Source organism: Osmerus eperlanus, chromosome 3 (genome assembly GCF_963692335.1).
Source record: "Osmerus eperlanus chromosome 3, fOsmEpe2.1, whole genome shotgun sequence".
Taxonomy (NCBI): domain Eukaryota; kingdom Metazoa; phylum Chordata; class Actinopteri; order Osmeriformes; family Osmeridae; genus Osmerus; species Osmerus eperlanus.
The window spans coordinates 12,881,665-12,906,104 of record NC_085020.1 but is presented as its reverse complement, the minus strand read 5'-3'; the positions used below and the strand labels follow the sequence as shown (position 1 = coordinate 12,906,104).

The following is a 24,440-nucleotide window of genomic DNA, read 5'->3' as shown; positions in this document are numbered from 1 at the left end:
TTAGATACAGCGCGTTCAATTGTTTTAGAAAAGAAGGGTAGTAGTAATACCGGTCTCTTTCCATGATCCGGTCTCTTTCCATGATCCAGTCTCAAGATTCACAAGTTCTACTCATGAATACCATGTGACTATGCCTCTCAGGGAGCAATCCAGTTCTTCTGTTGAGCCTACTTGTTTGGATACTGCTGCAGTCCCCAACAGTGTTCCAGAGGAATCTGATGAAATCCCTCCTAGGAGTCCATCCTTACCAGAGAGAGAATGCTCACCTGAAGTAGAACCCAGATCTATAACTGACCAACCTGAAAGGGAAAACTTACCTGGGGTGCGTTTCCCGAAAGCGTCGTAAGCCTAAGTTGATCGTAGAATCCATCTTAGGACGAATCTTAGTTTTATGGGCCGTTCCTAAAGTGTCTCTTGAAAATTTGTAACTCTTGAAAGTGCATAGATTAGCCTACTCCTTACGAGCATGTTTGGGAAACGCACGTAAGAAATATCGATGGTTTCGTTTTTTGCTCGATCGTTGCTACGATCCATCGTTATCGGGAAACGCAGCCCTGAACAATCACCAGACAAACCTGTGGATAACATTGAAATCACACATCAAAATCGAACGGAGATCAATGAAGGAGAAACACAGAGTACAGTGAGAAGATCTTTAAGGCAAAGAGAACCACCAAAAAGACTCACATATCCTCAGTTTGGGAACCCTTTAGTGACCATTGTTCAAACATTACTTCAAAGTCTGAGTACAGCTATCACTAATTCCCTGGTAGAGTCTATCTTAACGCCCTTACCTGAACCCAAGATAGTATAGCCTATATGCAAAGAGACTTGCATAGATGGGAGTGTGTAACCCAGGTTAAAAAGAAATATGATTTAGTTAATAAATAAGTGAATAAATAGTATTAAAATTTACCTGAGTAAAGTTATAGTAGTTATACAATCCATGATTTAATCTGATTAAAATGTAAAAATAAATAAAAGTTATCCTGGTACTTTAAGATGCTGCTGTTGTATCAGCCAATCAGAATAACTGTAGCTCTTCCTCTGGCGGGAAGAACGTAGTTGCAAGATATTGAAGACCGTGATATAGACGAAAGATGCTTGTTTGAAACCAGTGAGCTAAATAACTTGAAAATACTAGATTTGTATTGTTGTAAGCTTTTATTTTCTAAAAGTGTTTTGAGTTGTGTTCTGTCTACGTCGGTAGACTGTGGTTATTTTGGCATTAGTTATTAAGTTATTGAGAGACACAGAGAAATCGCGTGGAGCTAAGCATCCATGCAGCTGCATCCATGCTAGCATCCTAGCTCCATGCTTGCAGAAGAATGGATGGCGAGCCTTCCCAGCGAGTAACCGCACTGAACTGAATCCTGTTCCATCGGAGCAAAGCTTTTCTGTCACGAGCATCAATCCTTTTGTCCAACGAACGGTAGGACTGACAGAAACCTTCATTACTTCAACCAGAAGTTCGCATGAACGTTGGATTTCGTGGTTCTCAGATCGACAGACTGTTTCTACCTCAAGTGGAATTTACTAACTGCACAACGTGGTCGTAAGAAAGAATCCGTCTGAACTTGTTAACGAGCGAGTTACCACACACTGAACTGAATATACACCATTACATTCACAGTATGTTTAGAATGTGTTCTTTTGATATTTGAATGTTATACTTGAAACTTGATTTTGATTGTATGCATATTATTTTCCCTATGTATGTTGATGAGGCAATGTTGTGTTATGCTAATGCTGAGGTGTAACATAGGAAAGTAAACTAGATAAATAAATAGGCCTAATTCAATATAATTTGAGAACTTAATAGAACTTATTCATAAATAGAGTTAACTTAAATAGAAGGTAAATAATAATTCCAAGTTACTGTTTAAAAACTAATTAAAACAGAAGTCAAATTAGGAATTGATAAAACCAACAAAAAAAAAGTAAATAGTAAATCATTTCGTTGTCTAAAAGAAAATGATTGAGCTTGAATTTAATTAATTTGAAGATGTGTATGTAACGTGTGTTATGTTAATTGTATTGTAAATGTGTCATATGGTACCAATTCTTTATTCTATCTAAACAACTAATTTCTTTTCTATTCTTATATAAAAGAAGCCGGCATTTCAATTCATTCTATGATCTGTGGTGTGTTTACTATATTAATATTTCCATTGTTTAACTATACCAACTGCTCCTCCGAACCTAGACTCTGGTCCTCTTTACCTGCTTAACTTGCAACTAGTAGTAAGTGTTACACAATGATTATAGAATCAGTGTATTTCCATCTCCTTTGTCTTCTTAGCTGGATCAAAAACAATGTCAGAGGATGGGGTCAGTCTCTGTCGGTCGTGTTTGGAGACTGACCCACCAAAGAAAATGAAGAGGTGGTGTCATGGGTCCAGTGTGAATACTGTGAGTGCTGGTTCCACTCCTCCTGTGTGGATTGGGAAGATGAGGAGGATGGGAACTTTTATTGTACATTTTGTACAGAATGAATATTTGTAATGAAATGCATTTATTGGGTGTGCTTTGCCTTCGGCAAGGGCACAACCTTTGTTCTCTCACATATATCTTATTGGGTGTGCTTTGCCTTCGGCAAGGGCACAACCTTTGTTCTCTCACATATATCTTATTATTATTATTATTTTTATATATTTGGACTACATAGAAAACGGTGGTGTCAAAATGTTCGTCTTGGTCTCGATTGCGTTGCTTCTATTGGGATTTACGTTTCGTTGCACGGTTTAGGCTGAACTTAAGTTTTTGTGGCAAAAAGTGCCTTTTGTCAACAAAGGGTATCAGTGCTAGCCTACGTCACAGCGTCAGCACACGTTAGCAACGACGCATGGATACAACGTGCGTAGATGTTGCACGATACAGCGAGTATCGTGCCGTGGTGTACTAACAGCATCATACATGTACATTTAAGCAAATCAAGACTTGCATGTACAGTAAGTAATGTAACATTAAATAATGTATTAAACTCAAGCTTGTGTGGTGCGTCGCTGGCTTCAGTGCCACAGCCTAAACTTAATGTCAAAAGAAACATTCTCATTTCCGGCGCTTTCAAACATCCCCTCACAACTAGCTTGCTGGTAGCAAACCTCTTTTGAAATAGCCAATTCTCCCTAAATAGATGTCAAGCTTATTTACGTTTTTGGGGGCATATTTTCAGTAGGCAGATGGTACTGTTTGAATCGCGATTCCATCTGAAATACTGCCGGTGACAGCGTTGTTACAGTCGTTTGTTTCAAAGTTTTTTTTTAATGAATTACGCAATATGAGTAGGCTAAATGCTTGAACAATTTCACTAGAAGAGAAAAACTTAAAGGGACGGACCCACCTGCAACCGACGCAAGCAAGCCACACCCTACAATTTCCCCAGAAATTGTACCCTCTCTAGTTATTATTATTATTATTTTCCCACTCCTAAGGATCAGTCAATATTTGGACTACATAGACAACGGCGGTGTCAAAATGTTCGTCTTGGTCACGATTGCGTTGCTTCTATTGGGATTTACGTTCCGTTGCACGGTTTAGGTTTGAGTTAAGTTTTTGTGGCGAAAGTGAAGCTAACGGTGGCTAACTTGCTAGCCACAGTCACTAACGTCACGAAAACACGTGTGACTACCTAAACACGTGTGACTACCTGTAGCGGAACATTAGTTTAGCAGCTCGTTAACTTCTGGGAGATATAGCTAGGCTTTACCTAAAACGGCAGACAGCTGCAGAAACACCACAAGCAAAAAAGCTAGGCTGTTAACTATTTACTATTTTAATTTGTGATGTGAAATGTAATGTACAATATGAGCTGATATAATTAAGAAGTACATCTACTTTCGGAAACAGTACATTCACAAATACATTTTCGTTGTAGGATTTATTATGACATTAGATTACAAGTAAACAATTTTTTGGTGAAATTATCATTACCTGTGGTTCAGTGGTGGATCTAGAACATTTTACATGGGGTGGCAAAGGGGGGGCAAGAGGTCTTGGCAGGGTAGCATGGGTAAACGGTACGTGGGAATCCCTATATGTGAATGGCTTTAACAAAACAAAAAAAGGACCAATTTTCAGCACGGGAGTGTAATGGGCCAAACCAGCCCACCCCCACCAAGGGCCGAGCCATACTTGAACATTCGGGGCTTAACACGAACCTAGGACCTAGGTGCTGTTGATGACGTTATTTGAAATCAGAAGTTGACAGTAATGCGAGCGCCAATTTTTTTGCATTAATTTCAGTGCAAATTTTTCTTTTTGCATTATGTAATATATGAACATTACGTTAGACTCGTATTGTTATATTTCCAGAAATTACAACCAAAATGTTTACCTGAAAGATTCGGGGCTTTTGAGAAAACATATTTTTCCCACCCTTGCAAGAACCTAGATTTATGAAGTGACAGATCTTTCTTTTTTTTACCTGGCTTTTTCAGTTCCTCCTGGCATCTTTTTCCCATCCATTTTATTATTTTCGCATCATCTTCATCTTGCTAACTCCTTCCACAACAATAAATGACGGTTTATGGTTGTCTCCATGGCAACAACCTTGGTACACGCACTTGTGTTTGAGAAAGAGAGCATGCGCGACAACTGAAAAACTGCACTTTTTAATGCAGTCTGATCATGCGTTTATTTAAATTAAAACCTAGTGTAGCTTATTAGCTTACTTATCAGTCACATAGTAGTTAACAAACTTAACACATATCGTTTTATTCGGTGTGTGAAAAAAACAAGCTGGTCCAATTTATGAGCGGGCAGAGCGGCCCATCGGGAATTCTCCCGATGGCCACTCCGGGCCTGAGCCCAGTGTTCAAACGAAACAAAACATCTTTTAAAAAGTCAAAGTATAAAAAGCTAAATGAAAATTCAAAGTACAATATTTGTGTCCAAGATGCAGTGGACTACAAGTATAAAACAGCAGACAATACTCAAGTAGGCCTACTTATTATAGCCTAATTAAAAACGTATCATTACAGTCCACAAATGACCCATGATCACCCATCTTTTTTAGGAAAGCTTAAGGCGACAGTTGTTATGCTTTGCAGCTAACATTTCACAAACATGTGAGAGTAAGTGGATTTATTTATAGGGCTGCTTAATCATATAAATGATTGATCTCCCAACTGGCACTATATTATTGTGTGTTGTAACGTAAGGTCGGCAAAACAGCGACCATCAGTAAACGTTATGGATACAAACAAGAGTTTATATTATATATTAAACTGTTCTTGTCTTTACTAAAATCAATACTAATCAAAGGACAGTGGTCTTACAAATGAAGCGATTTGACTTTTGGCTAACGTAATAGACTTTTTGCTGACGTTGAATTGTCTATAGCATACATTACATTCATTACCAATGTAAATTTAAGTTAAACGTGTGTTTAAACTTCACCTGGGGAAACTGACTTCACCTTCAAAGGCTCGAGGACAGCTCAGTTGCTCCAGTCTTTGCCGGGCTGCAGTGCCACCGCACCGCAGCAGACTCGCTGTGTGCGAGCCAGACTGTGTGAACGCCACTCTGCACGTTTGATGCAGGGACGTAGCTATTTGAGGGGCAGGGGGCTAAGATTACGTTTAAAATAAAACATTTAATTGTTCACTTTTGGTAAATGTATTGTTCAGTTCAATGTTTTGAGAAGCTTGTGGACATAGTGGCGGTTTGTTTAGTACAGTTTTTGGATCACCAAAGTTAGGGGGGCAGCTGGCACCCTGTAGATCCGCCCATGCTGTGGTTTCAAACCAATGTAGCTCACTGCAACGCTGTATGCCAGACAGCAAACATCTCGGAAGCCAAACGGCGACAGAACATGTTCGGAACTCCCCTTAGTTTCCACTAATGAAAAACTTGATTTAACTATCAGACTACCAACCTGAACTTCATTTCCACAGCCTAAACTTTGTAAATCTGTTCATAAAAAAACGTAATTTCTGCCTAAACCGTACAACGGAACCTTAAATCGAATTCAAGCAACGCAATCGCTACCAAGACGAACACAACAGTAGTTGTTAGTAGTAGCCAAGTACAATTTACCGGTGTCAGCTTCTCTACACAGGGCTATATCGCATTTTGAGTTGTTACTGACAATGGTCGCTACCAGTGATCTTTTTATGAACGAGCGATTTTCCCCTAAATAAATGTCAAGCTTATTTACGTTTTTGGGGGCATATTTTCAGTTAGCAGATGGTACTGTTTGAATCGCGATTCCATCTGTTAGAATAAGCTAAGGGGGTTCTTTATTAATGAATGAATGCAATATGAGTAGGCTAAATGCCTGAAAAAAAAACTTAAAAGGATGTTTAAGTCATAGAGATTAGGACCATTTTTACACCGGTCTGCCAAATGTATATGTTTTGATTCAAGTATGAGGCTGATGAAGCCGATCACCATTCCCTCTTGCAGGGGAAATGAGAAGACAACTATTTCATTCTACACTTCACTCTTAGTATTTTGCGTTGTAAATGATCAGCAGAAAAATTATGCTTTTAAATCTATGTAATCTTTATAAATAATAAGTATGCATTTTTATATAAAATATAGCCTACATAAATATCAGTTGTAAAAATGTCATTAAAAAACGGACCCCTCTGCAACCGACGCAAGCAAGCACACCCTACAATTTCTCCAGAAATTGTACCCTCTCTAGTTTGTTCTGCTGTGTCTTATTATGCTTGGCTTAATGTAAACAACCAAAATTATAAACATACAATACCAGTCAAGTATGGACACATTTTCCCATAAAACGTAACCTAATATAAATAATGTGCAAATGTATGGCACAAAAAGGTACTTTTAGTAGTTAGAGGCTAAGAGACCCAGTTTATACCAAGAGGGCATCGATAGGCTACACTCAAATTGGGAACAATGTCCTCGGCTGAAAAAGAGAGACAATTAAAGGAAGCGTAGCCTAAACCGGAAAATGTAAGGTTTGCAAAAAATGGTCGAATGAGGAAGGGATCCCCCATTACTAGGTTAGTCCACGTTAGTCAATGTTTCTCATTTTGACAGAGCTAGACTAGCTAGGCTAACCATGGGGAATCTCTTCCGTCCTTTCAACCACTCGTGAAGTTTGAGGTTGCATAACAATAACATTACACCAAGACTGAGCTAGGCTAGCTCTGGACGCTCTGCACTGCACATAAGCCCATGGTTTGAGATCGTGTTTATATATTCAAATAACAAGGTAGGAGGCTGCAATTTGGTACATGCAATAAAAGGTGTATACACATTGAATACTTTCTTTCTCTTTAACAAACTAGCTAAAAAACGGTCTTGGCCGATAATCGGGTCTGGAAAGTTTGAATGGACGATATGGGGCCCCCTTTAACTGCCAAAAATAGGAAAATATTTTTTTAGGCATATACCTATTGGATTTTAAAACCGGAATGTTATAAATGTTATAATATTGGTGTGTATCTATATATTAAAGTACAATGTTGTGACAAAACGTTTTTAATTTGTATAATATCGAAATGTTCGTAAAACGGTGGATGATAATGGGACCCTATCTATCCAAGCACACAAACAGAATGACAAAAGAAATGGAATGAATGGATGGATGGCTCAGACAGAACACAGGTTCACAATGACAGGAAGAAAAGTGCTTCTTTAACTGAAGTACACTGTTGGGAGATTGAAGAGAGGTTATGTCATTTGGACTCCATCCAAAGTTAAAGATAATATTTTCTTTCTCTTATTTATTTGTATTCGCTTTAAGAGTGCAGTCATGGCATCTTCTACAAAATGTATTGTTCTGAGTGAAACAAACTAACATTTATTTTGTAATTTGACTCCAAACCTTGAGTGCAAAGGCCGGTTGCTCGTTCTACTACTACTATTCCTACTCTTTCTACTACTTCTACTACTTTGTGATGTAAACCAACACATGTTTGAAGCACTCTTTCTCAATGAAAGAAGATTATCGTTCTTTCTTAGAGTTCTAGGTAGTGTGGTTTGAACAACCCCACCGGTACTCTACACAACATCACGTCTTTAGAAAATAAAAAGAAATGCATGGTCAATATTCCGTGTGAACTCCTTCCCATGAGTTCCTCAGGCCTCAGAGAAACATACACAGCTTTCAAAAATACATGTGTCCTGATGATGCCACACATTGAAACACATTGCAACTTGTTTTCATTGCATCCACAACCATTATTTTCTCTCATCTTAGATCCTTGTCAATATAGACATATATTACAAATAATGTAATCCGCCTACAAAAAATGGTTATTCCTTAGTGTTTTTACACAGGAATCCAGAGGCCTTTCCTCGGAAAGTGCCTCAAGTTTTTTTGAGGATGTCTGTGAACTGTCTGTGAACAGGGCGGAGCAAGAAGAAGGGCCGCTGCCTAAGGGCGGAGCTATACCCGCTGGTGGAGACGGAGGCGTGTCCCTGTGACAACTTCCTGTCCAGGCCATATGGGAACTGGTCATCCTGCATCCTGCCTGAGTCCCCAGGACTGAGCACCATGCTAGGCTGGAGAGGCAAGGGGGAGGGCCTGACCGAGGCCCAGAGGGAGGCCAGAGAGTGTGGCCAGGGCCTGAGGTACAGAGCCCTGCTCTGCCTGGACCAGCAGGAACAAGTGGTCAGCCACACTCTCTGCAGTGACTCAGGTACTGAAGTGTTCGTGCTTGTTTTGAGTTCTTTCTCTATGTCTCTCTCTTTATATAAATATGTATATAAATGTATACTAATATGGACTCCTGCTGCTTGTATTTCATCAGACAGTGTGTTTGGTCACCGAGACACTAGTTTCACTCTAAAAAAGGACACTGTTATGGTGGTTGCATTTGCCTTATAAATGGACAAACACACTCCCAAAAATAAACTGCCGAAAAGTTCCCACATGCCGCTGAGTGTACATCGAACAAGATCATTAGTCAGAAGGGAGCCCTCCGTCTGCCACGGTGTCACTACAAATGAGACAGAGGTTTCAGCCCTGGTCCAGAGGACTGTCTCCTGACATTATTACTGTGATGGCGTTCTTGATCCCTGTGGCTCTCTCCTCCCCCTCCATGACCCCTCCTCTCCTTGTCTGTGCATTTGTAATCCCCTCCGCCAGGCTATGTGGAGGAGGTCTGCCACATCCCCTGCCCCCTGGACTGCAAGCTCAGTGATTGGTCTGCCTGGACACCCTGCAGTGTCCCCTGTGGAGGAGGACTGAAGATCAGGTCCAAGTGGCTCCGGGAGAAGGCCTTCAACGGCGGCCGGCCTTGCCCCAAGCTAGACCTGAGGAACCAGGTGAGCAGAGGTGTAGCTCAGGGCCCTCAGCCCTGCTCCTGTACCACTACCGTTTTGTGGGATTAAGCTAACCATCGTTTCATCTGTATGTGTCTTATGGTCTTGGCAGTAACAGGATTTGTCTTCATTCCAATCTGAATCATACAGATTTAGCAAATTGGATGTTTTTTTTTTTGTAACTTATTTAGCGAATAGACCTAATTTACATTTACATTTAGTCATTTAGCATACGCTCTTATCCAGAGCGACTTACAGTAAGTACAGGGACATTCCCCCCGAAGGTGAAGTGCCTTTCCCAAGGACACAACATCATTTAGCACGGCCGGGAATCGAACTGGCAACCTTCAGATTACTAGCCCGACTCCCTCACCGCTCAACCACCTGACTCCCACATTTGCCAGGGTTGATGTATTGAATTCATTTTCGTTCACTCTGGTACAAGTGCCGTACAGTACTGTTCTTAATTAACCACCCAGCCTCGAGAAAACACATTACGGTTTCCTTGTGGAGTCAATGCAAACCTCATGAACCATAAGTATTGTCCTCAGTCCCTCCTTCTATCAGCAAGTCTAAACAGCCACACAGGCATGGATGTGCTAACGAGAATGTAGCTGTGTGATTATTGCATGGTAACCATTCCTAATAGACTCCTGTGAGTTGACCCCTGGCTGGAAGGTAAGGCAGAGTGATGTGAAATCATGACCCATGACCTCGCTCCTACCGGTCATCACCACCCAATTTCTTAATTGGCACTGTCATTTAGTTTCTTTTCAGACTCAGATTTTGAACATTATTAATGTCATCCACACGTTCCCTAGTTTTGAAGGGACTGTCCCATCACAGTGAATAGAACAGAGAGAGAACGATGTCTCTTCATTTGTTTGGTACAGTGTGCATCTAATGTGTGTAATGTGTGCATCCTGCGTGTCTGCCTCTCTTTGAGGTGATTCTGTGTTCCAGCAGTCACCACACATTTCAATGACAGAATTGTATTAGCCAGAGATTCCTGGGCCCCCATTTAGCCCCTTGGTGTCTCGATATGGACCAGATCAATCGCTTGGCATGTCACGTTGGTAAGCCGTCCCTGGCTTCAACACTCTGCGAGGTGTTCCTGGTACTTGAGACAGCACATCTCCCACGGGCTGTGGTTAAAAGAGGGAAATTGTGTTGTAAATGCCGCTGGGTATGCTCGGATGGGCTTGAAAGGACATTCTGGTTCGTAGAGGTCAGTATGCAGATGAGGCGCAGAGCATGAAAGATATTCCCGGTGTGTGCTGGTGGAGATTTGTGTACAGATGGTTAAGTGTGCACTAACAAGCTGTACGTGCCCCCTGTTGTACTGCCCTGCAATAACCCTCCCCAGGAAATCAGCACTGCACCATCTCCCCTTTTAAAAGGGAAGGATGAGTTCTCTGTGATAACTGCATTGGGAATGGCCTTGTAAAAATGGAGAGCTTAAGTCAGTTCAAGGTTAGATGGGCCGATTTAACAGCATTGCAAATGCCTACTCCATTTTCACTTGGTGAGGAGCCACTAGGACGTGTCTCTGGCACCACCTGGTTCAGCTGCTATTGGCTGGCTGTGCAGTACTTCACACTGGGAGAGCTTGCTGTATCATGGACAGAGAGCTTACCGTATCCTCATCCAGCTTAATGAACGGCTGTTTTTCTCTGCTTCTCCTGACGGACAATTTGAGGACCTGGATGTGGCGGGGAGTCGGACTGTCCATCCCGGCCAAGGAGACTCCTCTCAGCGAAGCGGGTTCTCACCTGTCACCCGAGGTGACCTGTTCTTTGAATGTGTTTGGACACCAGCTCTCCCTCTAGCAGATGTTTCCTTTCTCCCCACTGCCAAAAACTGACTGGCTTGACAGAGACAAGATTTATACTGCAGCGCATCTCCTCTCTGCATGCCTGAAAGAGAAAGAGATAAGACGGGGAGAGGAGGGAGGGGAGAGTTGAGAGAGGGGTAGAGAGAAAGAAGACAAAGAAAAGGAATGGTAGAGGAAGACAGAGAGGGAGGCGTACAGACAAGGGGGAAGAGAGAGAAAGGGAGGGAGTGGTTGAGAGAGAAGATAGAAAGGGAGGGAGGGAAAGAGAAAATATGGAAACAGGATAGAGTAGAGAGAAAGGAAACAAAGAGAGAGGTTTGGGGAGACAGAGAGAATGTGAGCGAGAGAGAGAACAGGAAGGTAGTCTGGTTGTACAGAGCGAAACAGTGACTCAAACATATATAGAGAGAGGGAAAAAGAGAAAGAAAAAAGAGACAGACAGAGTGAGAGGGAGACATAGAGAGAATGAGACAGTGTCAGACTGGCACCTTGGAAACAGTAAGACAGCACTGTCACAACTGAGAGTGTGAGCTAGAATGACGGCTCACGTTAGCAGGGCTCCACATAACCCAGTATCATTACATCAGATATTGCTAGGGATAAACCAGGGAGAAAACGTAAGAAATGGTTCCAGGTGTTTTGCAGTCCTACATAACTCTACAGTGAAATCCCTGAGTTCATTTATTTGTAAATTATAGTGAGAGTGATGGGTACCACAAGAGACTGTATATAATGTGGATTCATAAAAGATCAAGTACATTAACATATTGAGTCTGCAAGCAAGTATTTAGCATTTTTTTAATTTTTGTGTTGGACCAGATGGAATGTTTACAGCAGCATCCTCATACACTTTTATTGCAAGAGGCATTCAAATTTGGACATCATTTTCACAAGCTAAGCGATTCAGTGTGATGCTGAACAAAACGGTACAGTTTCTATGAGTTGTAACAGATCAGGTTGACCCTTGAGTTCCTGTAGCCGGATGCTGATGGATCTGACACATGCTCGTGTCTCGTGTGTGTGCTCGTATTTGTGTGTCTGTGTTGTGTGTGTTCGCATGTCTCTGTGTGTGTGTGTTTTGTGTATGTGTTTCTCTGGCCTAAAATGTGGAGAGATTTCTTCCTGCTCAACTCCAATGCTCTTAATGGCAGCAAGCAATGAGGGGTCGGGTTGTGTGTGTCCATGTGTGCACTGCATTGGCAAGTTTTAAGCGCATGTGTGCGTTCATCAAGTCTAATAAACTTCTTCCAAAAGAAAGAAAATAAAATTGCTGGTTTAAAAACCTTAGAAACCCTTTAAAATGAAATATATATTGATTCAATGACACTCCTAGTGTCATTGAATCTAGTCTAGTCTAATACACAGTCACTTACCTGTGCTGGAGGAGCAGGAGGTTGAACAGGAGGTGACATTTTAGGAAATGGAAAAACAGTGTCAGTCCAGATGTTGTTCCCAGCTATAACTGTACACCTGTTTTCCTGTGGCAGAACATTGTATTGGTATTTTGACACTGATAATGTGCCCAGTCAAACTGATGGCTCTGGATTGTTTCATGCCACTGCAGAGGGGTCATCCTCCCATCCTCATTAAGGAGCACCCCTCACAAGCCCCACTAGCCTCTCCCCTGCATGGAAATGTTTGATGCTGCTAAATTAGTCATTCATCCTCTCCATCCAATTCAGCTATTCAGCTGTGATTAGTCATATCAACAAGCAGACAACAGCTCTCTCTCAGGAGGCTCCACGCTAGAGAGTGAGAGACCAATAAAGTGAGTGGGAGAGAGAGACCGATGGAGAGAGAGACTGCGTGAGAGAGAGGGGCACAAAAACAGTGATTTTGCCAGGTCTGAGCACCACTCACAATCCTATTCTGTTTTTATGAGGTTTAAATTGAATTTGGAGTGGTCAGTCAGTGTGGAGCCGTTTTGTGTTTTTCCTTCTCACTGGTGATATAGACTCACATGTTAAACACATTTATACTAAACACTTTTTTTACCATGATGGCTACAATAATTGTATACTCTGATTTGATCAAAATGTGCAAAAAAATCTGGCGATCATCAGTTTATCAACCAATACAGTGCTGTGCAGGGCTCTACGCTAATGTTTTCACCAAGGAGTACATGTGCTCCTAAATGAAAAAATGGAGGAGCACACAAAGAAATTTAGGAGCACAGTGTTTTTTAAATTGTATTTGTTTATTAAACATAACTTAACACAGGGGCGTCGTTAGACCCTTTTTACAGGGGCACACGTGCCCAGTATAAATCTGCTGCGCCCCAGTATATCTTGAAAGTTTGAGTTTTAAAAAAATTAACGCAATATCTCAATCAACGCTTGTAAAATCAAAGCAGTTTAACCGAAAACACAAACCGATGCATGTCAGCGCGCTCTTCTGAGCTTGCCAAATAGCCACTGCAGCATGCACACAGAAGTCCAGGTGTCGGACTCAGCACACAAGTCAGAATTGAGGTAGGCTAAGAAAACATTACAAAACTGAAGAAAGTTTCTAAATGATAGGCCTACCGATCATCTTATTTTTACTAAAACATAAAAACAATATTACATGAAGCTAAAAACAATTGTAGCTTGCATCAACTATAGGTGTCCCTGCCAAAGCTGATATCAAACTTGTGTCCCTGAACTGTTACATAGTGGGTTAAGCAAGGGGAGTTTCTATAGCCTAGTAGTGCATTGTGCGCAACACGCTTGGAAGAAGGGATATGAATAGGGGCCTGTGCCCCAGTACAGTTTTATGTCTAACAACGCCACTGACTTAACAGTTAATGCTGTTAGACAACTAGAGACTTTCACTCTGATAGAACTAGAACAAATACTTTAAGAAACATGAATATAGTTTATAATATTTCTTAAAACACTGGGACATTATAGACTATGTAAGCACGCCACGGATTAAAAGGCTTGGTAGTCAAAGCTAGGTAGACCCAGAGCCATATAAAAAGAGAGTTGCGACACTTCCATAGACATCCATTGTAATCGAAGACGGCGGCAGTAAAGCGTGTCATTTGCGACATATAGTCCCAAACATTGTATTTTCCAAAGTTCAACCCCATTCATGTTCAGTGTTCCGAAGCAAGTTAGCTGGTAAATTGATCAAATTACTGCATTATTTATAATATTTTCAAAACTTGTAAGGGCGTAATAGTTTGTGAAAGACCCAGAGAAACACAAATATCCGACGAGGCAAAATCCCGGACAATTTTGGAATCCTTGCTGGACGCATTGTTTAGGTCTCGAAAAGAGGACATGTCCGGGTAAAAGAGGACGTCTGGTCACCCACATTTTATATAGCCAGCTTTACTTAAAGTTTATTGTAAGATATAGCTTGTTAGATTATAAATGCAGTTAGAGCTAGACTGTAGGTCTAGTATCTAACACTTTTACTGTAGCTAGCTAGAGAGCACGAGTATCATAACCAGAAGGTCGTTGGTTTATAGTCTGTCAAATTAGTTCTAGTTATTTCTGGTCGTTGGCATACAAAGTTAGTCTTCTCTTATTAGCATAGTTAGTACATCTAATTAGAGCTAGCAAATGATCACATGTCGGCGAGATCAGAGTGTCTCTGGGCTCTGGCCCATTGGTTGCGTCGCTCGCGCGTCATCATGCTATGTTCACATCGTGCAGTCGCGACTCTGTCACTTGCTTTCCATGTGAAATCAATGGTATACTTCACTTCATCGCGCTGTTGTTCCGTGTATTGACAACAGCCCATTACTCGCGCACTGTGCTCGTAAATTATTTTTCAAGTTCGCACATACCTATTTTTAGGCGCAAATGCGAGTGAAATACTCGCACTGTAGAGCCCTGCTGTGTGCTCAGAGTAAGGTGATGGGGTGGTTTTTAATCTGCTTGTGGTGCAAAGTGGTCAAACACATGTAAGGTCCAATAGGTCATCATTCACAGCAGCATGAGCCATGCCATTTCCATATTCTAGACTGAATCTCACTCTCAATGCAGGGTTATTAATTTTCCATCTGCATACGGCCCTGGTGGGGCAGACTCCAGTCTTTGTGCTTCATTATCAGAGCAGGGTGAGTCCAGTTGGCGGGAGAAGACACCTGAGGCTGGCCAGGTGTAATTACTGAGAGAGCTGCTTGTGTGCGTGTTATCTTCACACCCACCACTCCCCCCTCTCCCAACCCCTCCAGGGCATCCCAGACAGCACAATGTCTCTCTTTGCATCCCAAACCTTGCTGGAAAAAAATCTGCGTTTGGTTCAGATGGGCGTCTGTCCCCCTGCTCTGTCCTGGAGCCTCTCCAGTTCCCGTCCTCCAACTGCCCAGATGGCCCACTATGTTTTATCTTAGTCGCAACAGGTTAGCCGTGGTGCTTTAGGCTAATTAGTACAACAAAATCGATGGAGTGGCAGGGAAGAGAGGAATGAATAACGGACGTTGTGTTGCCATCTGATAACGCTCTTCCTCAGAGGAAGTAGGTCGCTGGCACTCAGAAATTTAATTTGGGCATTAACCCTTGTGTTATCTTCGGGTCATTCTGACCCATCAGTCATTGTGACCCACCGTCGTATTGCGACAGATTTACCGCATACAAAGACAAAGTGAAGCATTTTCTTTTAACCGTTGGGCTGTCTCAGACCCCCCACATTGCAAAGGTTAAAAGAAAATTATTTTAATTTGTTTTTGTATTGGGTAAAATTGGGTAAACACAACGATGGTTCGTTATGAACCTTTGGGTCATGTGACCCGAAGGCAGCACGAGGGTTAAGCCCGTGCAGTATGTCCCTCTCATGCTCTATCATTAGAGATGAAGCAGCTATCTGAGCCTAGCCCGCCACTGATAAAGGAGTCATGAAAGCAACAGTGGAAGGTTTGATGAATGCTTGACGCTGCTACATTGTGCATGCTCATTGCGTGGCCGTGAGTAAAATCTTGCCGACGTCCATAATGCTGTAGTTTTAATTCAACACCTATCCCCAACAACAATTTCTGCATCCAGGCAGTCAGTCCTCCCCAGTAAATGATAATCGTTAATACAGTGTGATGAAACGAGGAGGCCCGTTGTACGAGGCCCTGCTTCAAAAAATACTCTGTACAGGGGAGGGGAGAGCTCAGTGGTTAGAGCACTTGATGGCGGATATAGAGGTCGTAGGTTCCACACCCCCATCTGTACTGTTTATTGCTTTGGAGAAAAGCGTCCGCTAAGTGAATACGTTGTTATTATTACCACCTGTCTGGTTTAGACACACCCTTCCCTCACTCCTGACTTTCCTGTATTTTTCCTCCTCGTCTCCTGCCCACAGCTGCCGTCTCATGGTTTTAGCATCCATTATGACGCGGGCGTTCATCACTTCCCGTTCCACCATGCAGCCATTGTTCTGTATCACGCTGGTGGTCCCAGAGACGGTAACAGCCTTATCTGTTTGAAGCTGGAGCTACTCTGTGTGACAAAGAGAGAGATTTATGGAGAGGCTCGCTATCCCACTGTCTCCTCTTTCCAGTGAGCAACTCCGAAGAGCAGCACTGTGTATGTGTGTGTGTGTTTGTGTCTGTTGTTTGTCAGTGTGTGTGTGTGCGTGTCGTCAATTTCTTAACTGATTGCTTGGATATCACACAGATTTGCAGTTTCATAGTCTGACAGCACAGCCAAAATCAATAGGCACATGATCATGAACCAGTATTTCACAGCAAATACGTCGACCCAAATAACTTCCCTTTCTGCACTCCAGCATCAGTCCGTGTTTCAGATCCAGAAAACACCTCCCCTCAGTTGCAGTTCCTCACTCCTCTCCTTTCTCTGGGGTAGACTTCATGGGGTGGATATTCATAAGAAAACCCCAGGCCTGAGTAGCACAGTTGTTGCAGTCCACTGCAACACTGCGTCTCTCCAAACCATTACTTATTTCACTAGACAAACCGTCCACCACCTGTAGATACAGAATACATGATGAGCCTCTAGACCACGTGGTGAAAATCAATCTTAGTCTAGCAACGCAGTAGGTATATATTCATATACACTGTGGACGGTAAAAGAAAGAAAACTAATGGCTATATTATTGTTCTTCTCTCCCCTGTTGCTTGTCATGCACTGCTAATATGGATATCCACACAGGCACAGGTCAGTGACCATCCTTCTGTATCTATGCTATCTGCACATGCACGCATGCACACACACACACACACACAAAACCCCTTCCCAGTCACCATCCTTTGAACGAGAGGAAGAATAGGCAATTTGATCTGAGAGCTCCACACAGATAATACAAAAAACTTTAAGAAGCTCGCTCAATGAAATTCCATCTACATTTCATCTGGTGCCTTCTCTCTGACATTTCTGAAGGAGCGGGGGACTTCATTATCCAAAGAATTGTGGATCGGCTTTTGAAGGGGGGGAGCTCAAAAGAGCAGACCTAATATTATTATTCTTCCCACCAAAATATTCACTCAAACTGAGAGGTAAGCAGCGTTGAGAGATGGAAGGAGGAATCACCATATCTCTTTTTGTTTAACATTAAAATGATAATCCTTTGTCTGTTTCTTTCAACTCAGTCTTTCCAATAAAATTTAACACCAGTGTACTTGGTGACAGTTTAGATGGAGGTGACCAGTTCAGGAACACCTACTATAGTAGCTGTTTTGATATCGGTTTTAGTATGTATTTGTTGCTGCTTGCCCTTGGATTGTTCTCCCATCTGATGAAGAAAGTGTTTTGTCCTTCTCTTCATAAACGGAGTGACTAAGTTCAGTTGAGTTCTGGATTTTAATACGTATTTATCAATTTGCAGATTGGGAGAGAAAACCAGACCTCTGACAATAAATGACAACACAACACCAGGCTTAGGTCTCAATCATGTCTCTCTCAGCTCTGAAAGCCGGAGGACCATCTTTTATAGGGCACACGAATGTAAACATAGATTGTGACAGTCACACAGTAATGACGTTTCAACTGTCTCAGAGAAAGAGATTCACTGCTCCCAACACATGACAACTCTCAGACTAGAGAGTTCATAGTTGGAGCTCTCCTTGTAGTCATGACAAGGAACGTTTAGCCAGTACTTTCTCCTGACCCCGAACACCTATTAACCCTGACACATAGACACAATATGCTCTTATTAATAGCAAGCTTACATGAGAATGTACTAACTAGTATCCAATGACTAGTTCTATTGATTAGTGAATAATCTAAGCACACAGGAAATCCCAATTTCTTCCACACATCCCTCTATCCCTGGTATTCCCTGAAGTCTCCCTATTGTCTTCACTGCTGGCTTTACTTTGACATGATACAGTGATCAGATCCTAGTGAGGAGGAGGTGAGGGTATTAGTAGCAGGATGGGAGGGGGCCGTTTGGCTGTGGTGTGGAGAGCAGTGGGGCGGAGCCCTGGAGAGCTGGAGCAGGGTGGGTGCCAGGGTACCTAGCAGGGGCATCTGCTCTCACAGATGGGGAATGATGAGAGTGTGTAATAGACGTCAGTGGGCCCCTTAGGGGTTGGGAATACACACACACAAATACTATACACACACACATTTATTGCGCACACACACAGTACTATACACACAAACACATGCAAAAACACACATAGGCAAAAACGCTGATGGTCTCTCCTGAGTCTTGCTATGCAGCAGATTGTTATGTCCATGTAAAGAGACCATTTGTATGAGCTTACATGTCTGTAGGTGTGTGTCTACCTGGAGCTGGCTGTCATTCCCAGATGTACACTCCCAGCTTGGCTGGAGACTAGTGCATTAGCTGGAGACTCATCTGTATTTTCATAAGGTCATTACAGTATATTTATAGTTAACTCATTATTGAATTATTATCACTTTAACAATATAACCACTGTACGAAGGCTGTCTGGCAGATTTGTGTTGCATAGTGTTACGGTCGTCGTTGTCTAGGGGGATATCAAGACTGTCACCGACGCTAACAGCTAACAGCGGCAGGCCCAGACAGGTGAAAGGTGGAAACAGAAATTGGAACACTCACCCCAGCCAGGTCGACTCCCACCCCGGTCTCCAGGACAGCCCAAGCCGCCGTTCAGTTCGGCGGACAGCTCGCTCGCGGTTGGTAGAGTTGATCAGTTTATATAGATGGTCGGTACATTAAGCCCGGCGTGTGCAACAGAAAGACGGATCGGCAGGAGTGGGGAAACCCAGGGGGACAACCGGTCGGCATCGAGGGTGACGTTCTCTCACTACAACTCTGAGGTTCCCCCAATCTTTCCGCCATCCGGGAGTTCAAAAATAATAAACTCCTCCCCTTAATTACCTGGACCCCGTTCCACTCCCCTTTACAATCACCACCATGTGCAAGGCCGCCGCGCCACTAAAGTGTTATATTTAAAAGTTACTCCCGAGAAAGGAATCTAAACCTCCCTCTCACCCTGCCACTAGCGTAACACATAGCAAGCATCATGTTCGTTTTTCTGAGTCTGACGGAATGAGTAAGATCCATAGAGCCCAGGGTTAAATATTGTATTAGCTTATTTTTATTTATTTACTGTTTATGTACCCACGCATTTCTTTCTTTCTTCTACTGCCAATCCTGTGCATCTGTGTGTGTGTGTGTGCACATTTGTGTGTGTGTATTATCAGAAATATTAATCTATCAAACATTGCACAGTTAGTCGGTGAACAAGTTAAGAAAGCTTTATTGCTTGCGGCCGGCCCACAAGGAGACAAAAACATCACACGCCATTGTGCTACAAAGTTTGTCTGGTTCACAAGTCTTCAGGTAAGACTGAACACAGAATCATTCTTATATAGGATAACAGTTACATCTTCAATTTTTCCGACATATCCCTCCTGTTTATCCTGAATAAAATGTTATTCCAAAACACACCTACACACAGTCAATAAAATAAAAAATACATAAAAATCAAAATAATTCATAAAAATAACAAATGTGTAATAATCAATAAGTCTATACAGCATTATAGTCTAGTAGAGTGAATGCTTGGACATAACGGGGAAGTCCATGGTATTGGGATTAAAACCCATCATCACTCAGCAGTGGTCATTTGACGTCTGATGCATTCACCGGCAGACCTGGACTTCATCTCAGATCTCCTTCATCAAACAAAATCAAATAGAAACAAAGATTGCAACAAAGAAATCAATACAGAAATTATCAGGATATAATAACATGCCTACTTGTCTACATGGTCATCTCTAAAACCATCAAACATTCAGTAAACTGTAAGTCAAGTTTTTCTAAGACAGTACAGTGATAGTTGAACCTGATGTCAAAGCTCCTCTCCAAGTCAGATGATAAGCATTTCTCTTCCAGGTCAGGGAGTCATAAACCTAATTTAAGTTAATCAAACAAAAACCTGTTTAACCCTTAAGTCACCCCAGATTTTGTCTCCAGATGTACTCCCCTGCAACTTATCTCCATTTTATAGATGGCAAAAGAAGCTCACCCTCCCATCAAGGTGATCTCCTACAGATCGGTCAGGACTTTACATCAACAAACATTTCTCTCCAGCCTGTTGCTAACTCTTTTACAACCTCTGCATGATAAGACATCACTTTGGCACAAATCCTGAAATCTCATTACATGTTCTCAAATTCTGTTTCTTTTCAAATTACTATCAACTTTCTGTAGTACAAACCGGTTTCTCAAAAACAAAACATTAAGCTTTCATGCAACTCCCAAATAACACTTCATCAATTCACATAAATGAAACGGTATTGTTATCACCTCTTCCGACAGTCTAACTGTTCTCAAAACATTCAAACTTCTGCCCTGGAACATAACAAATCAACTGAAACATCTTTACGTAACTGGTAGAACGTATCATCATAGGAGTGTTTGTACCTAAATTGTATTCCACAGAAAAGTTTCTAACTTATATCAAGATTAAAACTTCACTTCTGAATCTATTTATCATTTGCATTGTTACCAATGAAACAGTTAAATCATTACATCCGTAGTCATAGCACCATTTAGTCCATACGTATTTCAACATACAAAACGGAAGTAATTACAAGACAATTCCCATTATTATCACAAAGTCCAATTTGCTGAAACAGATGCCATGATTGTGTGTGCATGGTGATTTTGTAATCTTCTCATAGAAAATGTAGTCTAGTTGATTGAAACGGCAACCTCAACGCACTGTACTATAGGCACAGCGCAGAGTTTTCCTTGATTTGACGCAAAACGTGTTTCCTTTGTTTGACGCTAAAGTTCACGCTTGCAATGACTCACGTGTACCATGCTATCTCCTTGATTATCACCTCTGAAACTAGCCAGGAATGACCCCGTTCACCTCGGGTCATTTCCAGGACTTTATGTGTCAAATCCGTCACCACAATCCAGTCTCCTTAGGTCAGCGGACCTCTCACTGGATTGAGACAGCATCTCTCTCTTGTCTGTGGATTTCAGAACGAAGTAGACTACACAGTAATTAAAATTACATTCTCACAGAGGTCAGTTGAAAACAACTGACTCGTCATTGGCCCATTCCTGAATCTTTACATTTCTTCAGCTCAATAAAGTTCATGCATATTATGTCCATCCATCCATCATCTTCCGCTTGTCCGGGGGTCGGGTCGCGGGGGCAGCAACCTAAGCAGGGAGGCCCAGACTTTCCTCTCCCCGGCCACTTCCACCAGCTCTTCCTGGGGGACCCCGAGGCGTTCCCAGGCCAGCCGAGAGACATAGTCCCTCCAGCGTGTCCTGGGTCTTCCCCGGGGCCTCTTCCCAGTGCATATTATGTTTCCTCTCAAATAGGGTATGCAAAAAAAGTTTTTCTTGAATAGTTTGTAAATCCATATGCTGTAAATACTCTTTCGTTATCTCCATCCCTCCTGTTTGAGACATGAGTCATCCCATGGCTCAAATCAATACATAACTAAATAGATTCTAGAGTAACATAAGTTCCTCCTGTGAATTTACATAACCCACCATTTTGGTGACACTTCTTGCATATCGCTCAAGACAGTCTCATCCACATTTCCTAATGTTAAGACATCTCGTATGGCTGCCTCTTTTGCTGCCACATCTGCTGTAGCATTCCCAGAAAAATAAAATCAATCTGTATCTGTATGAACTTCTAGTAGAGCAACAAATTCTTCATAATCGACATCTTCCCTTGTAGATAGTCATTGAGGTTAAAACATTGCGTCTTTTGACCATAGGGAACAGTAATGAGAGGTTCTTGTCTCAGCGGTGTTGTCTCTACCTGTCCTATTGTTTCCACTAGGGGCAACATACAGGAGCAATTCCCTTTTCAAACCATAGTATAGGGAAGACTATTATGAATATTAGCAACAGTAAGCTACATATGGTACCACGGATGTCACAATACTACGGACGAGGAAATAGGTTGCCCATCTTTTCTACCTTTCCCTACTAAATAGGCTAAAAAGATAGGAGACAGTATCTCCTATCTTTTTAGCCTATTTAGTCTACACCCTATGTCTCTTTCTTTCCAGTCGGTTTCTTCACTGAGTTTGAAATGGGCCTTTCAATAAAAGAAAGACTCCCCTTTGTAGTCAGACTTGTGCCTCAAGAGACGGTGGTGAGTAACTAATCTGACCCTATATCAATGTCCCTTACTTTCTTTCAGTGTGACCAGCGCCTCCAAAATGTCCTCTGCTATTTTGACTACAGTGGGTGTGGTGATTAGTACCTGATATGGTCCTTCCCACCTTGGGCTGGACCAATTCTTTCTTTTGATAACTTTAATCAATACCCAATCTCCTCGTTTGACTTCTCCACTCTTTGGTTTACTGCTTCACCTGGAACAGAATTTAGCAGAAGATATCTCTTTTCTAATTAGCATTTTTTATAAAATTGGTTAACGTTTTGATTCACCTCTTCATCATGCTATGTGACAGGTTTAAGTTGTGGTATTACATATGATCATCCATAAATCATTAAATCATAATTGTGTTAATGCCTCTGGTATAGGACTGGGAAAGACTTCAATCCACTAGGTAAACATATCTATCATTACCAGGCAGTATTTTTCCCTTCACATTTATTTTTGTTGAGCAAACACATGTAACAGTATATGATAAGACAATACATCATCATTTGATATTCAACTCCTATTAGTTATACCTAGAAATCTGTGTCTTTGTTCCCTTCTTTAGAAAATCAACTGTTAGTCTCATTTCTTTCACTCCCAACAAACTTTTCTTTCTTTTAATACAGATAAGTTCAAGACCTATATTGTTTTAGATTCTCTTTTTATCAAATCACACCTCTTTTTGTCAAAGATATAATAAAAACCATTGTCATTTTCCCAAACCAAAATGTAATATTATATTACATATTTCCCAACTAAATGTTCTATAAAGGTCAGATAGGTAGAACTTCATAACTTGTTTTGCTGCAGTTCAAAACGAGCCAATTAGCTCAAACCATCACAACCACAATTTACATTTACATTACATTTAGTCATTTAGCAGACACTTTTATCCAGAGCGACTTACAGTAAGTACAGGAACATTCTCCCCGAGGCAAGTAGGGTGAAGTGCCTTGCCCAAGGACACAACGTCATTTTGCACAGCCAGAATCGAACCAGCAACCTTTGGATTACTAGCCCAATTCCCTAACCACTCAGCCACCTTACTCATCATTTGATGAGTCTTCCCAAATTATTTCAGAACTGAATGTTATAATAACCCTTTTTATGCACTAATACCATTTATTAATACAACATTATCACAGCCTAACTGTTTATCCCAAACATTATGCCAGGCTCTGATAAAACTCTCAAACAAAACTTAAAATCAAAATGACAATCAAACTTCAAATAAAAGTGTATGTAGCCCTCTCACTCAATTCTAATCGCCCTAATAGATCCGCAGCATGGGAGAGGAATTGGTGAAGGTTACTCAGGGCTCGACAATAACGATGGCCCGGGGCCAGTAAAAAGTAACGTCGGGACAGTTAAACTAGCAACTCACTGGCCCGATAGGGCCACTGCAAATTATTGATTGAAAAAAAAATCGCATTGTAAAAGTTAACATCCTTCATATGTTTTGCTATCTGCTAAATGCATAAATAACTTTGCAGCTCGTGGGGCGCACATTTGGCAAATCAAGAGTTGAGGAGTGACGAGTGGTTGTCAAATTGTAATTCTCTAATCTCGATACATTTTTTAACAACTGGCGCGAGACAATAAAGTGAAGATGGCAGCAAAGTAGAGCTACGAGCTCAAACGGAAGCAACGTTTTTTATGGAACGAAGATGCACTGTGTCGTCTGTCGTATGTTCCCGTCTAAAGCAGACAAAAGTGGATATTTTTACATTTTACAGAGGCACCGACAATTTTCGAAAACAATACCTGACCAGCCATGCTAGCAGACAGCACCTGGTTTTCGTGACAGCTAAGCGGATGGTTGACAATCCATCTTCCAGGCCG

At 41.7% G+C, this 24,440-nt stretch overlaps 1 protein-coding gene across 1 annotated transcript in view; it reads left to right on the top strand.

Moving 5' to 3' along the window:
• The window catches only part of thsd7ba (thrombospondin, type I, domain containing 7Ba), a 231,288-nt gene that overhangs the window by 150,870 nt on the left and 55,978 nt on the right, over positions 1-24,440 (top strand). Inside the window, exons 13-14 of the mRNA XM_062457316.1 lie at positions 8,331-8,621; positions 9,071-9,249. Coding sequence (XP_062313300.1) covers positions 8,331-8,621; positions 9,071-9,249 — 470 coding nt within the window. The remainder of the gene's footprint in view (positions 1-8,330; positions 8,622-9,070; positions 9,250-24,440) is intronic.